Here is a 17379-nt window from a genome sequence, read left to right as displayed (position 1 = left end):
ATTTGAATGACTATCTGAATTTTCTGCTTTAATTTTGTAAAGCGCAACCAGAGGTAAGAAGAAACACAGTGAAAACTGTTGCTTAGGTAAATTTTCTAATGAGATAGGGAGCAAAGGCCTGAATGACCTGGGTGGGTGGAATGTAAATCTGTTTACGACAAAATGCATAGGGCTCCAGAGATTGTTAACATGAATCAACAAATGCACCTGAGCCAAGGAATTCTAGATTTGACTTTGTAATTTACAAGTGCTTGTCCTAAGGCTACAATCTTAGAATCCCAACATGGAGAAGGAAGGGAAAGGAATCAGTTACTAAATTCCAAATATGATAGTTTTGTAAAAACTCGATGATTAATATATACTATTTCTTTTTTTTTTTTTTAAAGATTTTATTTATTTATTTGACAGAGAGATCACAAGTAGGCATAGAGGCAGGCAAAGAGAGAGGGAAGCAGGCTCTCCACTGAGCAGAGAGCCCGATGCGGGGCTCGATCCCAGGACGCTGAGATCATGACCTGAGCCGAAGGCAGAGGCTTAACCCACTGAGCCACCCAGGCAACCCGTATATACTATTTCTTTTAATAGTACTTCATAACGACCTTGCTGGGTAGAAATGGCAAAGCTCCTTCCAGTATATCTTACTTCCTTTTTCCTTATTTTCTAATAGCCTCTGAATTGTCAGGAGGAGTTAATGCATTCCTAACATGACTTGTGAACCACTTTGGTGAGAATCTCCTGTGGCTTAGAATCAGGAGCTTCTGCATTTATTCTAGTGGGCAGTGAAATTCTGCTTTAGATTACTGCCTGAAAATAGGCAGTTATCTATTAAGTTAGACACAGGGAGAAGTCCTTCTGCTATGGTAAGTAATCTAAAAGAGATACTTTACTGTCTCAAACTAGTTCTCATAGGAAAGCTTAAAGTTTCCTTGATTAGAATTATGTAAGTCCTTTATAGAAAAACAAAGAACCCAAGTCAGAGGTGCTGAAATCTTTGGTCATGTAATCTTAAATAAGAAAGCCTAGTGCTTGTAATCTAAAATAATGCTCCTAAGAAGGCAGAATTCTTTCTATTGAAAGATCAAGTTTTTCCAGTCTTAACTGAAGGAGATTGGGAATTACAGGGATGGTGCCAGAATATTTTAATCTGCCTTAAAGGAAGTAGCTGGTGCCGTACCAAATGTGAAGTTATAATTTATTCACGTCATGCATTTTATAAGCAAAGAGGATGAATCGCATATGGTAGTCTAACAAATACTATCACCTATTGTTATTCCAGGTATGCCTCTTCCAAGAAACCAAAGGAAGGTTATTTATAGACAGTGGAGCACTTGCTCCTTAAAGGCGTTGCTTGCAGATAGGAGCTGAAAATAGTACATATGCTAAAGAACAGACCACAGACAACAGAAAATTCATCTGCAGCCCAACAGATTAAAACAAACAGTACACATATATGCACATCTAGGCACTTGTTTTAGAATAATTTTCATGCTGATTTGAGATGTAGTGTATTACTGTAGAATGAGCAGCAGACCAGGTAGTCAAGAATTCTAGATTATCCTTGGTTTTAATCATAACCATGTGTCCAGCTTTAAGAACATTATTACACTTCTTTGGTTTAAAATTCCCTCATCTTTAAAGTAAGAGAAACTACTTGATTTCCCAATTACCTTCCTTCTGTAATATTCTAAGTATTTCACGTATTATACTCTAAAATTCCTTCACAGAAAGTTACCCAGTAATTCTTATTGATTCTTCTCAGACATAATTTTTTTTTTTTAAGAGATGTTACAGTTTCAAACTGCTTCATAGATTCAGGGGTTCTAAACATTTCTTATGAAACATGGACTCTCCTTATGGGCTTCTCTAATTGTAGGTGTCAGAGAATTTGTACAGGAAAAATGCTTAGGATTTTAGACTACTGTGAAGGATTTTCAGTCTCCCCTTTACCACTCCCTAAACTTTTTCTATTCAGTGACTGAAGGATGAAATTCAATATTTAGTGGTATATCCAGCAGAAATAAAAGTGAACTGTGAACATTCTGGATAGAAGATCAAATCAGCCATAACATTCCCTTAAGCCAAAGCCTAATCCAGAGCAAGAACCTGACTCTCTTCAATTCTGTGAAGACTGAGACAGGGGAGGAAGCTGCAGAAGAAAAGTCTGAAGCTAGCAAGAGTTTGGGTCATGAAGTTTAAGGAAAGAAGCCATTTCTATAACATCAACAATGTGCAAGGTGAAGCAGCAGGTGCTGATGGAGAAACTGCAGCAAGTTATGCAGAAGATCCAGCTAAGATAATTAAGGAAGATGGTGGCACTAAGCAAGAGGTTTTCAGTGTAGACGGAACAGCCTTTTATTGGAAAGAGATGCCATCTGAAACTTTCATAGAGGGGAGAAGTCAATGCCTGGCTTCAAAGCTTCAAAGGACAGCCTAACTCTCTTGTTAGAGGTTAACACAGGTGGTGACTTTCAGTGGAAAGCAGTGCTCATTGACCATTCTAAAAATCCTAGGTCCCTTAAGAATTATGCTAAATCTACTCTGCCTATGCTCTATAAATCGAAAAAACAAAGACTATGACAGCACATTGGTTTATAGCATGGAATAACATGAGTTTTGTAAACCCACTATTATGAGCTACTGAAAAAAAAGATTCCTTTCAAATATTACTGCTCGCTGATAATGCACCTGGTCAACCAAGAACCCAGATGGAGATGCGCAGTGAGATTAATGCTATTTTAAGCCTGTGAGCACATTCATTCTGCAACCCATGGATCAAAGAGTCATTTTGACTTTCAAATCTTATTATTTAAGAAATACATTTCATAAGGCTACAGTTTTTATAGATAGAGATTCCTCTAATGGATCTGGGTAAAGTAAATTGAAAACCTTTTGGAAAGGACTCATATTTCAATGCCACTAAGAACATTTGTGATTTGTGGGAAGAAGTCAAAATATTAACATGAACAGGAGTTTGGAAGAAGTTGATTCCAACCCTCTTGGATGACTTTGGAGGGCTCAAGATTTCAGTGGAGGAGATAACTGAAGATGTGGTGGAGATAGCAGGAGAATTAGAAGAATTAGAAGTAGAACCTGAAGATATGACTAATTTGCTACAATCTCATAAAAAACTTTACCGTATGAGGAATTGCTTCTTATGGATGAGCAAAGAAAGTGCTTTCTTAAGATGGAATCTACTCCTGGTAAAAAAGTTGTGAAGTTTATTGAAATGACAACAAAGGCTTAGAATGTTATATAAACTTACCTGATAAAACAGTGCAGAATATGAGAGGATTGACTCCAGTTTTGAAAGAAGTTCTGCTGTAGGTAAAACACTATCAAACAGCATCATATGCTACAGAGAAATCGTTCGTGAAAGGAAGAATCCATTTATGCAGCAAACTTAATTGCTGTCTAAAGAAACTGCTACAGCCACCCTAACCTTCAGCAGCCACCACCCTGATCAGTAGGCAGCCATCGACACTGAGGCAAGACCTTCTGCCAGCAAAACGATTGTGACTCACTGAAAACTCAAATGATGGTTAGTATTTTTCAGCGGTAAAGTATATATTTTTTTAATTTTATTTAAATTCTAGTTAGTTAATATATAGTGTAATAGTAGCTTCAGGAGAGCAGTATTTAAAAAAAAAAGATTTTATTTATTTATTTGAGAGAGAAAGAGTGCACGAGAGAAAGCACAAGTCAGGGAGGGGCAGAGGTAGAAGCAGACTCCTCGATGACCAGGGAGTCTGACATGGGGCTCAATACTAGGACCCTGGGTTTACCTGAGTCGAAGGCTGACACCCAGCTGACTGAGCCACCCAGGTGCCCCAGTAAAGCATTTTTTAATTACAGTATGTACTTTCTTTTTTAGACATAATGTTATTGCACATTTAACAGAATTTATATAGCATAAACATAATTTTTATAAGCAGTGGAGAACTGAAAATTCATTTACTTTATTGCAATATTCACTTTGTATTGTGGTAGTCTGGAACATCTGCAATATCTCTGAGGTTATGTCTGTACTTTGGCATCAAATTGGAGAATGGATTGGAAGGATGCTAACTGGGGGTAGTGAATCTATTATAACTATCTGGGAAGTTAATAATAAAGATCTGAACTAAATCAATAGCAGTGGAGATGGAGAACAAGGGATGGATTCCAGAGGATGCAGAAGAAACACGTAGAGGTACAGAAAATAAGTTTAGTATTGGTCATGTTAAATTTACTAGAAGCAGGTATACATTTGGTGTATGAGTCTGGAGCTCAGGCAAGGTTTGGGAAGTGTTATAGAACTAATAATCACATAATATTTGAAACACATGAGGTTATTTGAAGCAAAGCTGTAAGATCTGAAAAGGGCCAAAGCCGTAAATTCTAAAGAAAGTTTACATTCAAGGAACTGAAAAAGGAAAGCAAGCCTACAAGAGCCATTAAAGGAGACAAGTACTACATTATCTACCTCTCTCCTGTACTATAGTGAGATTCATCTTTTTATTCATCTTTTATATCTGGGACCCAACATAGTACCTGACATTTAGTAGGTGTTTACAAAATATTTGTTGAACAAACTGAATACGTCTTTGTATATGGTATTGTCTTTTAAATACCTAACTAAAGAGCTTGGAAGGTTTAATTATAATACCCGTTTGTCTTAAAAATTGAGTTTGATCCAACTCAAAGGCTGAATGCAAACCTCTATTACTTATCATAACGGGTGGAAACATTTGACAAGGAAGTTAACTATCCTTGAAGAGTTTGCTTACTTATGAGTGGCAACTGATTTAATGAACAAATGAGGGGGAAACAAGCACATGAAGGGAAAAAAGAATCCATCTCACAGCATTTTTTTTTCCTAAAAGAAAAATAAAAATGGCCATTTTCAATTCTGTTTTTTCCTTAGAAGAACTGAGATTTCTATCTAAATGTGACTTTGGAATACACAGTAAGATCATCCAAGGGACTGATATTAAGGGAAACTACCCTGAAATTATCACAAGCCAGAGATGGTTAACTTATTTTTATAATAAGTAAAGTATTACTTAAACTTTTTTCCAACTTAAGTTTATATTCTTATTTTCTGAAAATGTCTTGGTGTTGATATAAAAATATCTGAATATTTTGCTTTTAATAATATAAAGAAACCTATTTCATTATAATTATTTTCTGAAATCACATAGTTAATTGCTGAATAACTCCCCACTCCAATTTTTAAATCTTTATTTCCTTTAATGAGGGGTAAAACAAAAGTGAAAGAAAAGGTTTCAGCCTAATGACATACACATACCTAGAAGAAGATAAGTCAAAGATGTATAACTACATAAAAAGAACATTTGTCTAAAGGTCGGGGACCAAAGAGCCAGAATTGGGTATTTAATATTTCATTAGTTTTTGACTTTTTAAAAAAAGTTTTATTTATTTACCTAATCTCTACACCCCACATGGGGCTCAACCTTATAAACCTGAGGTCAGAGTCACATGCTCCCCTAACTGGGCCAGCCAGGTCCCCATAGCTCTTTTAACATAATTTGTTATGTTTTCTACCATTATTTTTGTATTTTAATACTGAAAGAAGAGTGTTATCATCCAGTAAAAGAAAGAATGTAAGTCTTTTTTTTTTTTTTTTTATAAGTCTTTATATTTATTTGACAGACAGAGATCACAAGTAGGCAGAGAGGCAGGCAGAGAGAGGAAGGGAAGCAGGCTTCCCGCTGAGCAGAGAGCCCGATGTGGGGCTCGATCCCAGGACCCTGGGATCATGACCTGAGCCGAAGGCAGGGGCTTTAATCCACTGAGCCACTCAGGCGCCCCTAGAATGTAAGTCTTAAGATTATTCTGCTGCTTCTATAAGTCTGGGTTTCCTTGCAGAAAAATTATGGTGTTTGTGTAGATGCTCTGTAATGTTCATTGAAGTTTGAATATTTTATGATCATGAATAAAGTCTTTTATTTGTAAAATCAATCATTTTATGTTTATCTGCATAACAAAAACAATTAAGAAACTATATTTTATTCAAATTGCACTAAAACTTCTATGTTGAATTTTTAGAAAAGAAAATGGTTGATTAAAAACTGAAAACACAGGAGGACAGACACTACCTTTCCATTGTCTTTCCACAGGCTGGTCTCCACATGCTATTAACCTAAGAGCTTATGTGCAAACTCAGGGTACTAAATGAGAAGAACATGCACCCAAGAGTACTTTATTCAGCAAAGCTATCATTCAGAATGGATGGAGAGATAAAGAGCTTCCAGGATTGGCAGAAACTAAAAGCGTATGTAACCACCAGGCCAGCTCTGCAATAAATACTAAGGGGGGCTCTATAAGAGAAGAAAGACGCCAAGAGTAATATAGCCCAGAGATTTACAGAGACAATCCATAGAAACAGGAACTGTACAGACAATAGGATGGCAATATACACATGTCTTTCAGTAGTAACTCTCAACATGAATGACCTAAATGCTCCCATGAAATGGCACAGGGTTGCAGATTGGATACAAAGACAGAAGCCATCTACATGCTTTCTAGTAGAGACTAATTTTGAACCTAAATACACCGCCAGACTGAAAGTAAGGGGATGGAGAACCATTTATCATGCCAATAGACCTCAAAAGAAAGCTAGGGTAGCAATTCTTATATCAGAAAATTAGAATTTATATCAAAGACTGTAATAAGCAATCCAGAGGGACACCATATCATACTTAAAGGTTTAACAACAAGAAAATCTAACAATTGTAAATATCTATGTCCCTAACATGGGAGCAGCCAACTATATCAGCCAGTTGTTCACCAAAATAAAGAATCAGATCGACAATAATACTTTAATTGTAGGAGACCTCAACACTCCACTCTCAGCAACAGACAGATCATCTAAGCAGAAGGTCAACAAAGAAACAAGAGCTTTGAATGACACACTGGACCAGAGGGACCACATACATATATACAGAACATTCCACCCTAAAACAACGGAATACTCATTCTTCTCAAACACACATGGAACTTTCTACAGAACAGACCACACACTGGGTCACAAATCAGGTCTCAACCTATACTAAAAGACTGAGATTATCCCCTGCATATTCTCAGACCACAATCCTTTAAACTGGAACTCAACCACAAGAAAAAATTTGGAAGGAATTCAAACACTTGGAAGCTTCTCATTGAAAACGAGATGGATGAAGCAGAAAAACTAAGGTCAGATTGGTTGCTCAGGGATCAATGGATAAATTAATATGGTTTTTACATTTTACATTTAAAAAGATGTTTTCCACAAAGGAAAACATGGTTACAAGACATACTTATTATCTCTCATTTCTGAAAAAAAAGGACAGCAGGCAGACATAGAGTTAACTACTTTCCTTACTTAGGACTAATAATCCTTTCTTTTGTTTTTAAGATTTATTTTATTTATTTGAAGTCCTTTTTTTATAAAAATGATTTATTGATTTATTTGAGAGACAGAGAAGAGTGTGGGTAGGGGCAGAGGAAGAGAGAATCCTCAAGCAGACTCCTCACTGACTATGGAGCCCTATGTGGGGCTTGACTCCAGGACCCTGAGATCATGACCTTAGCAGAAACCAAGAGTCAGACACTTAACTGACTGAGTCACCCAGGTGCCCCTATTTTATTTATTTGACAGAGAGAGAAAGCATGAGCAGGAGGGCACGTGGATGAGAGAATCTCAAGCAGACGCCATGCTGAGCATAGAGCCTGAGACAGGGCTTGATCTTATGACCCTGAGATCACGACCTGAACTGAAACCAAGGATTGAACACCCAACCGACTGTGCCACCCAGGCGTTGCTGATAATCCTTTCTTTAGTTTAGAGTATTGGTATTTCGACAGACAAGGTAAACACAATTAATTATTTCCCTTTTTCCCTTTTTTTTTTTTTTAATGAAGAGGAAGCTTTATAGGTGCTTAACTCTCTAATACCATTAAGATTGATCTTACAGTTGAGTAGAAATAAAGCAAAAAGAATTATATAATAATTATGATAATGGTTAATAATCTTTCTCCTTCAGGAAAACCATGTATTTATATTATTATGAATCTTACTTGGAAAAAAATGAAAGAAAAGGCAATGGGCAAATATAATAGTACCTCGGTAGTTGATGATTTCTGTCCCAAGCACCGGAGTCATCTCCAGGACTGTGATGAAGGCTTTGTCCATAGACGTTAGAGGAAAAGGAGACATGCGGTGTCTTCTAGCCACCTTGGTGATATCAACAGCACTGTGACCTAAACAGGAAGATAATTAACTAAGACTATGATACTGAAACAGTGATTACAGAGTGGGAATGTCTTATAAATATCATTAATTCTCATTTTCATATGTCTGTAAATGAATATTATAAGGTAAGAAATTTTCTTTTCCTTCCAAAATATAGCCTGCTTTGGTGGAACATTAAATCAAATCAGCAGTGTTACATTATGTGTCAAAACTTGGTGAAATTTAATCATGTTATTAGATAATCCTTTTGGGTGCTTACTGTGCATTGTGGCACTGTTCCAATTAATTTTCACAACAACCTTGTGGGGAGGCATTATTATTATCCTTATTTATAGATGAGGAAAGAGGGGTTTATATATCTTGGCCTAAATAACAAAGCTAGTAACAGTAGAGACAGGACTCAAACTAGGGTAGTGTGACTTCAGAGTTTATGTCCTTAACCACATACTAAACATTTAATACTTAATGAGCTAGCTAGTAAAATGAAATACTCAAACTTGAATTTATTTAGGATTTCATAGGAAATTTTCTTTTTTTTAGAAAAGCCACAGGAAAAGATTATTCAGCTACTCACTCCTTATTCATTCTCCTTCATGGTATTAATATTACCCATACACTAAAACTCCTAATTTAAACTCCTAATTTATATCCTAATTTATATCCCAACCTCTATCTTCAACTCTAGATTTTTATGTCATCTAAACAGCTGGTGGACAAGAATGTGCATCTCCAAACTTATAAATCATCCAACATGCACTTGGATGTGCAACAGGTAATTGAAACTTAACATGTTCAAAATCAAACTCTTGATTTCCCCCACCCTTCTATCTTGCCCTTATGATGTTTTATTCTCTTACAATTTCTATCTCAGAAAATAGCAACCTGATTCTTCCAGTTATTAATCCAAAATCTTGGAAACATTCTTGATTCTTCTCTTTTTTCAGAATCATATCTAAACTACCTTTGAAATAGCTCTAGAATCTGACCATTACTTACCACCTCCACAATTACTACAGTAGTTGGATCCATGATTTATTTCCTGGGAAACTGAATAGCCTCCTAACTGATCTCCCTGCTACTGTCCTTGTTCCACTATAATTTACTCTCCACAGTAGTTACAGTGATCCTTTCAAATTTTAAACTGGATTGTGCTAATCTTTGCTCATTACTCTCCAATGACTTTCCATCTCACTCAGAATAAAATATTTGCTATGGCATGAAGTCCAACATATTATGGCCCCTACTATCCTCATCATCTATCATTTCCACTCTTGATCATTGTGCTCTAACCACACTGTTTTCTTGCTTGTCCTTGGGCATGCCAAATAATCCCTCCTCAGGGTCTTTGTACTCGGTATTTTGTCCACTTTGACATCTTTCCCCAGATACTATGGTTCCATCAATCCCTCATTTCTTTCAGGTCATTGCTAAAATATCATCTCATCAGAGAGGACTTTGTTAAGCATCCTATCTAGATTATTACCCACCATTATTCTCTATTATTTTTATCCTTTCTCCGTGGATATATAAATACATACACACATATATATGGATATTCATTTCCACATGCTTATAATTTATATTATACATTTATATTTATAGCCTTCCTCTTTAGAATGTAAGCTCCATTGTCTTTTTTGTTCAATGTTATCTCCAGTATCTAGAACAGTATTTGGCACATAATAAGCAATAAAAATAAATATTTGTTAAATTAATGAATCATTTAATGACAGAAAGGGGCTTCTTAGATCACTATATTTTCATGCATAAATGCCTTTTCTTTTCTTTATAGCCTGAGGGTAAACAGAAAAGGAGTAACTGCAAACACAGTTCTTGGCTATCCTGTCTGCTATTCACAGCTCCATTCTTCCCTAGCCACTCTGCAGCTGAGTGTGGTCATATGATACAGTTCTGGTCAGTAAGATGTTGGAAGAAGTCCCTGGGGGCAGGCCCCTCTGGTGAATAAAAAGAAAAAGAGAGAAAGCTTTAAGAGGAGAAAGATTTTGCCCTTTCTTCTTTCTGCTTGGGACATAGGTAGATACTGGGAGGTGCTGTAGCCATTTTTTTAACCATGAGGGTGGAAACCCACACAGTAAGTATGGAAATCTGAGAAGAAAAAAGAGCCTGAGTCTCTGCTGGCAATATGAGCTGCTGCACAATCCCTGGACTGCCTGTCACCAGGCTTTTGATATGTAAGACAAATAAGTTCCTATTTCTTTAATCCACTTTATCATGATTGTATATATTCCTCAGTAGTCTGTAAGTTCCTAGTCATTGCAATTTATTAAGTTTAATATCTCTAACCCAACCCCAGCAATTGCTTCAGACATATTCACTTAATTAACTTAAAGGTACCACCTCAAAGAGTTTCCATTTAAGGTGAATGATATTGCTTTAAGTACTCAAAGAAAAAGACATATGAAGATGTTATACTTAGGACATTTCCCTCCCATGGGCAATCAGAAAATTACAAAATTTTCAAAGCTTGAAGGGCCTTAGAGATTTAGTGCTAAACATGAATAGTATTTCTATTCAAAATTTAAATAAGTGGACACTTAGAAATGACTATGTATATCATTTACTTATAATTTGAAACATAAATTTATTTCTTGCTTTCACTGAAGTCCCAACTTTGTCATTAAATATCATGAAGACATATTGTCACAACAAGTGTAATTGGAGAAAATGATAGAGATAGGTGCTTCTGCTCTTTTTTTTTTTTTTTTTTTTCGGGGTTATTGGTCTCAGATACGATATTTTCTAAAATGTTTTACTTTCTTTATGGTGCCCGAATTGTGTATAACCTTATAAAAGCTATCCTTTTAAAGTGTTTAGTTTCTGAGGAGAAAATTATACTTTTTAGCTGAACAGTTTATTTGTTGAATTGCTTTGCAATAAAATTTTCTTATTAGAAAACTAGTTCATCAGTGATACATCTATTCAACAGCTATTTATTAAATGGATTTTCTGAGCCAGTTTTGGTTAGGGAATTGGGATACAGAGTGAGATACACCCTGCCATGAAGAACATTATAGCTCAGCAGAAAGGAAAGACGGTAAATAAAAAAATAAGAGCAGGTAGGTATTAAACCACCTGATGATAGTTCTCTAACTATAGAGACTGCTGGTTTTCTCTCTAATTGGAAATTACTGTGCGGATATCTACCAGCCTAGAAAAATCTTTCCCAAAAATCTTTAAAAATAATTTTGTACCTTATTTATATATGCATTTTAGGGCACCTACCACTTCTGTGTTATGTTATAGACATTTAAATAGTTATCTTACCTATGTTAGTCAATTGTAAACTCCTTGAAGGTAAACCCTATATCTTATTAAATTTTTGGTTTTCATTTTTTTTTTTTAAGATTTTATTTATTTATTTGACAGACAGATATCACAAGTAGGCAGAGAGGCAGGCAGAGAGAGAGGAGAAAGCAGGCTCTCCACGGAGCGGAGAGCCCAATGCGGGGCTCGATCCCAGGACCCTGGGATCATGACCCGAGCTGAAGGCAGAGGCTTTAACCCACTGAGCCACCCAGGCGCCCCTTGGTTTTCAGTGTTCAAGGGAATATTTACTTTAACTTATAATAGTAAAGTTAGTAGGTGATATATGGCTATCACTGATATTTGTAGGCAGGGTAGCTACTTTGAAAAAATAAACTACAAAGTGCTGTAGCATATGGAATTTTTATATGGAAGTAGGGTGAGGATGGTGAAAGCAAGTCTAGACATCCCCTCCACTAGTAGATATACAAACTGAGCAAAGAAGAACAGGTTTGAATTATTATAACATCTAAATTGATAGCATTCTTCTGCAATGGGTTTAATTTTCCCAAGTAAACTTAAAGGATTAAAGCAATTCTAAATTAGCCACAGATTGGTGACCAGGAGGTTTCTCTAACAAATCCAGGTTTCTATAAGTAAAATCTAACTTGTCACTTTTATATTTTCTGGTGCATAAGTTCAGATGTGGGGCTGACTATATATGAGCTTGGAATCTTTGCAGGTAAAGTACTCAAAATGTTGCTGAGGTTTTCTATCTTCCATGCAGAGTTATAACCACTAAAAAGACTATATAAGAAGTCAGTATAAAAACAGTATGGATTCGGGGCGCCTGGGTGGCTCAGTGGTTTAAAGCCTCTGCCTTCGGCTCGGGTCATGGTCTCAGGGTCCTGGGATCGGGCCCCGCATCGGGCTCCCTGCTTGGCGGGGAGCCTGCTTCCTCCTCTCTCCCTCTCTGCCTGCCTCTCTGCCTACTTGTGATCTCTGTCAAATAAATAAAATCTTTAAAAACAAAACAAAACAAAACAAAACAGTATGGATTCAATCAGGACTGACATCATGAAGGATATGTTCAAATACTAATGGCAGTATCTGTGATGTATAAGGCCTTCAAAGGGGCACAGAAGGTACAAATGGATTCCTTTCTACTGAGTAGAGTAACTAAGGATTTTTGTCATATAGCAGTAACCTTTTGTAACCTAATGCAATGTTCATCAAGAAATGAGATTTATACTGATGAAATTATTTTTCCCAATTCAAATGCATCCTTTTCAATCTGATAATTTTTAATATACGATGTTTCATCTTAGCTTGAAAATCCACTCTTTAAATTAGAAGTTAAATAAAGAAAAGATGCTTTCAAATGATAAAACAGAATATGATAGAAACAAGATATTTGTGCAGGTTCTTCTTGATTAAATTAAAATCCTCAAGAGGAAACTTTATTCCTCAAAACAACCAAACTGCCTAAAGTGTAAATACTTACTAATTCTTTGTATATACAGAAAATCTCAAGGAAGAGGCTTCTTCTGTCATATTAATAACATTGCCTTTCTTTATCATACCATTTGCAGCTTGGATTCCTTATATTTCTACTTTCTGAATCTTTGAGAGCAGCAAACCACCTAAAATAATGAATAGCTTTCCTAGGAAACCTAAAGAGTGAAAATGATAGTTTGCTTAGGTTAAATAGCTAGGATCTTTGGTAATTCAAAGGATGTGTGGTTCAGATATATAAGCATTTACTCTTTCACATATATCTCTTAAACTAAGATAAATCAAGTTCAAAGCCTAAGAAAACACTGGCAATCATAGAGTTTATAGGCTTGGGATGATATGGCAGTTTGTGTATCTGAAAATACTTTCTCATATTGTTTTCAATTTAATAGCCTTAAATGTTTTCCTACTTGTTTGTCCTAAGATAAAAATGCTATGAGCATTTCTGACAAGACCAAGAAAACATCGCTGAAGGGACTGTGTTATTTTCTAGGGCATTATAAGAAATATTAAAGGAAAGTACTCTTGGGCTTTGTGCATCAAGATTATAATTTTATAATCAAGATTATAAAACAGGGCACTGTCACAAAACATTTGCACTATAATTTATATGCATGGTTCGCTACCCATGGGATAAAATCAAATTCCTTTGAATAGTATATAAAATACTACTTTGCTTCCTTTTCAGCCTCACTCACTACTCCATTAGAAAACTGATGATACTGTAGATATTAGAATATACCATACTATTTCATATTTCCCTGCCTTAGCATATGATGTTTGCTTTGCCTAGAGTGAATTTTCTCTTATCTTCTTAAGAAATTATTATTCTTCCTTCACAACTTTCTTTAGTAAGGAAGTAATCAAATAATGATGGAATATGTCAAAAGAGTCAACTTGGAGTCAACTTGAAGAGACTGTTTGGCCTCGGGCAATTTAAGCATCAAAGTAAATTAGGATAGTAGCAGATAATAGAATCCATTTAATAAAATAAAAGTAAGAATCTATGAATATACACTAATATAAATAAAGAAATAATTACATAAAATTCTTCCTTACAACAGAATGCCAAACTGATAGATGAAGAAATGTTGGAATTATAAAGTCACCACTTGGCAACTATCATAACAAGAATTGGCTCAGGCAAAAATCATCAATGGATTGTAAAACTAGAAGGTGAAAATCTGAAGAAAAACACATATTTATATAGTTTCACCAAATAGCCCTATAAGATTCCTACTAACTACAAAGTAAAGTAGTAATTTTAGAGTGGAGAAACCTGGAAGACAGCATCTTAACCAAGTGACCAAAGTTAAGATCACCAGTAATAGGATAAAATGACATCATGAATCTCTTTATATGATGTGTGAAGAATACAACATCACATATAAAGTATTTCTAACAAAAATGTGTAACCTGAATGAAACCGTCAGGAAATATCAGAAAAGTCTAACATTGAGGAATATTCTATAAAGTAACTGACCTGTGCTCTTGAAAAATGTTAAGGTCATGAAAGACCAAAAAAAAAAAAAAAAAAAAAAAATTGAGAAGTTGCTCCAGATAAAGGAGCCTAAAGGCACATGGTTGGTAAAAGTAATGCATGATTCTGGATTGGATCTCAGATCAGAAAGAGAAAATGTTTTTTTCTTTTGCTATCAAGAACATTATTAGAAAAATTGACAAAATATAATTTGAATAAGATTGTGTAACAGTATTATGGCAAGATTCATTTCCTGATTTTGATAATTGTATCATGGTATGTAAAAGAATATTTTTTTCTTCCTTTTCTCCTTTTTTAAAATAAAGGAAATACACATTTGAAGTATTTAGGGGTAAAGAGGCAACATGTCTGCAATTTACCCACAAACAATTTCAGAAAATATGTGTATTAATATACAGAGAGAAATGATAAAGCAATTGTGGCAAAATGCTAACATTTGAGGGAATCTCATGAAAGATATACAAGAGTTCTTTGTACTATTCTTGCAACTTTTCTGAAGTTTGAAATTATTGCAAAAATAATAATAATAAATAATAAAAAAAACAAAAAAAAATTTCTTTCAATAATCTCTCCTTTATAATGCAATATATGCCCATACCTTTTCTTTCTGTTTCCTGCACTGAGGCACTATGAACTACTCTATCCTAGGATTCTCATTACATACTATATTAACTACATATCTTACAGCAATAATACTTATTTATATATGTGTCTATTTTCTTAACTAGATTTTCAGCTCTTTGAGAAAGGAAAAAGTATCTTAACATCAAAGCCCACAGATGCTATGCACACAGTGTCCACATAGAAAATTTTTGTTGACTAAGGTCTTAAATACTTGATTTTAATCACTCTAGAATATGCAGCATGACAAAGATGAGCTGAGAGATAAACATTACATAAAATTTCAAACATTATTCTGGTCAATAACTTCAATGTTCTTTTTTACTAGAATAGTCCATATTTAAAAATAATTGCAAACATTTATTAACAATAAATTGAAACTAGGTTTTTCTTCTCTTTACCATTTTATTTAAAAGTGGTAAGAGGGACAATGCAGTAGGGAAATGAATAAAGAGAATAAAAAATATTTTAGCTGTGGTCAAGCAGTCAAGGAAATGGAAAATTAGTTTTGGGTTCAATGTATGCACTGCCTTATTTAATAATAAATTATAATAAATTATTTAATAAATGAGTCAATAAATTATAAATTAAATATTAATTAATAATATTATTAATAAATAATAATTTAATGAACAATTAACACATTAATTATAAATAATAAAACAATATAATAATTTGATTAATATTACTATAAATTATATAAAATATATTTATTTATTAAATATAAATAATAAATAATTTAATAAATAATTATTTATTAACACTCTAAGTAAGTAACACTGTAAGTAAATCCTTATAGGTTACCTTTTTTTTTTTAAGGTTTTTTTTTTTTTAAGATTTTATGTATTTATTTGTCAGAGAGAGTGAGCACAGGCAGACAGAGAGGCAGGCAGAGGCAGAGGGAGAAGCAGGCTCCCTGCTGAGCAAGGAGCCCGATGTGGGACTCTATCCCAGGACACTGGGATCATGACCTGAGCCGAAGGCAGCCGCTTAACCAACCGAGCCACCCAGGCATCCCTATAGGTTACCTTTAGATCAAGAGGTTTATCTATAGAAAAATTATAAAACCAAAGGAGGAAAAAGTAATTTATTTCCCATGGTCAGGTATGAACTGTCTTTAAGCTATCTTCCTTCCACTTTTATGTTCAATTAGTCACATACAAGTCAGCTAAATATATAATATTAAAAGTAAATAGATAAAAATAGCTGAGAGTACAAGGTAAAAAGAGATGAAGTGAAAAAATGATATTAGAAGATATAATGAGAAAATAGACTGGCTAAAGCAATACTAAAAAATAAAATTATTATTTTCATTTTTTAAATTAACACACAATGTATTATTTGTTTCAGGGGTACAGGTCTGTGATATTATTTTAATTTTTGAGAAAAGATTTTATTTATTTATTTGAGAGAGTGCATGCATGTGCACCGGTGAGAAGAGGGCAGGCTAAGGGAGAGGGACAAGCAGACTCCCTGCTGAGCAGGGAGCCCAATCATGACCTGAACTGAAGGCAGATGCTTAACTGATTGAGTCACCCAGGCGCCCTAAGGATAAAATTAGTTTTAAAAAACAATAAATAGGAGTCAAGTGCTAACACACCCAACAAAGGCAAGCAAAGTCTTTTGAGTTGAGGTGGCTGTAGATGATCTACAGTAATTTTTCATGACTGTCTTTATAGGACTGGACTTCACTATAGGTGTACCTAACAATGGAGGGCTCTTGAGGAAGGCCTCAAACCTTGATCCTTGGGTTCTTGCCCTTACTAGCAGCACTAGTGCTGTATATAGATTAAAAAGAGTGGGTACTATTTATAGATACTATGCCAAAAGACCGGCTTTTGAGATAATCTTCCTCTTTCAGATACAATCTTTCCTTTTTTCCCCTTTCAACAACTTTTTTTTATCAGATCTTTCTCCTCTTTGCTTACACGATTGGTAATTACCCTCTGCTTTGCCGTCATTCTGGTTCAGGAATACAAACAAATATATTATCTATTCTGAAATCCTTTGGTTCATTCTTGTCCTGCTGTTGATTTCTGGTTTTGTGCCCTTTTTGGGTCTCTGAACTTCAGCTTGCTTTGTTAGGCTGCTAGGACCACCTTTTTAAACCTAAATAGCCTAAAAGCTGAGAATTCTCTTATTCCCCAAAGAGGTTGTTGGGATATAATTTCAGAGGCATTAATATAAATGTATCTATGTATATATGTGTGTGTATATATATATATATGTACACACACACACACAC

At 34.9% G+C, this 17379-nt stretch overlaps 1 protein-coding gene across 4 annotated transcripts in view; it reads right to left on the bottom strand.

Annotated features, from left to right (window-relative positions):
• Positions 1-17379, bottom strand: part of GPHN (gephyrin) — a 661506-nt gene that overhangs the window by 98189 nt on the left and 545938 nt on the right. For all 4 annotated transcript variants that reach the window (XM_080807346.1, XM_080807348.1, XM_080807345.1 and 1 more), the window contains one exon: positions 8104-8241. In XM_080807346.1, the coding sequence (XP_080663472.1) occupies positions 8104-8241 (138 nt within the window). The remainder of the gene's footprint in view (positions 1-8103; positions 8242-17379) is intronic.

The sequence above is a fragment of the Martes martes genome (genome assembly GCF_963455335.1).
Source record: "Martes martes genome assembly, chromosome: 7".
In the NCBI taxonomy this organism is placed as follows: domain Eukaryota; kingdom Metazoa; phylum Chordata; class Mammalia; order Carnivora; family Mustelidae; genus Martes; species Martes martes.
This window is presented reverse-complemented; position numbering and strand designations above follow the sequence as displayed.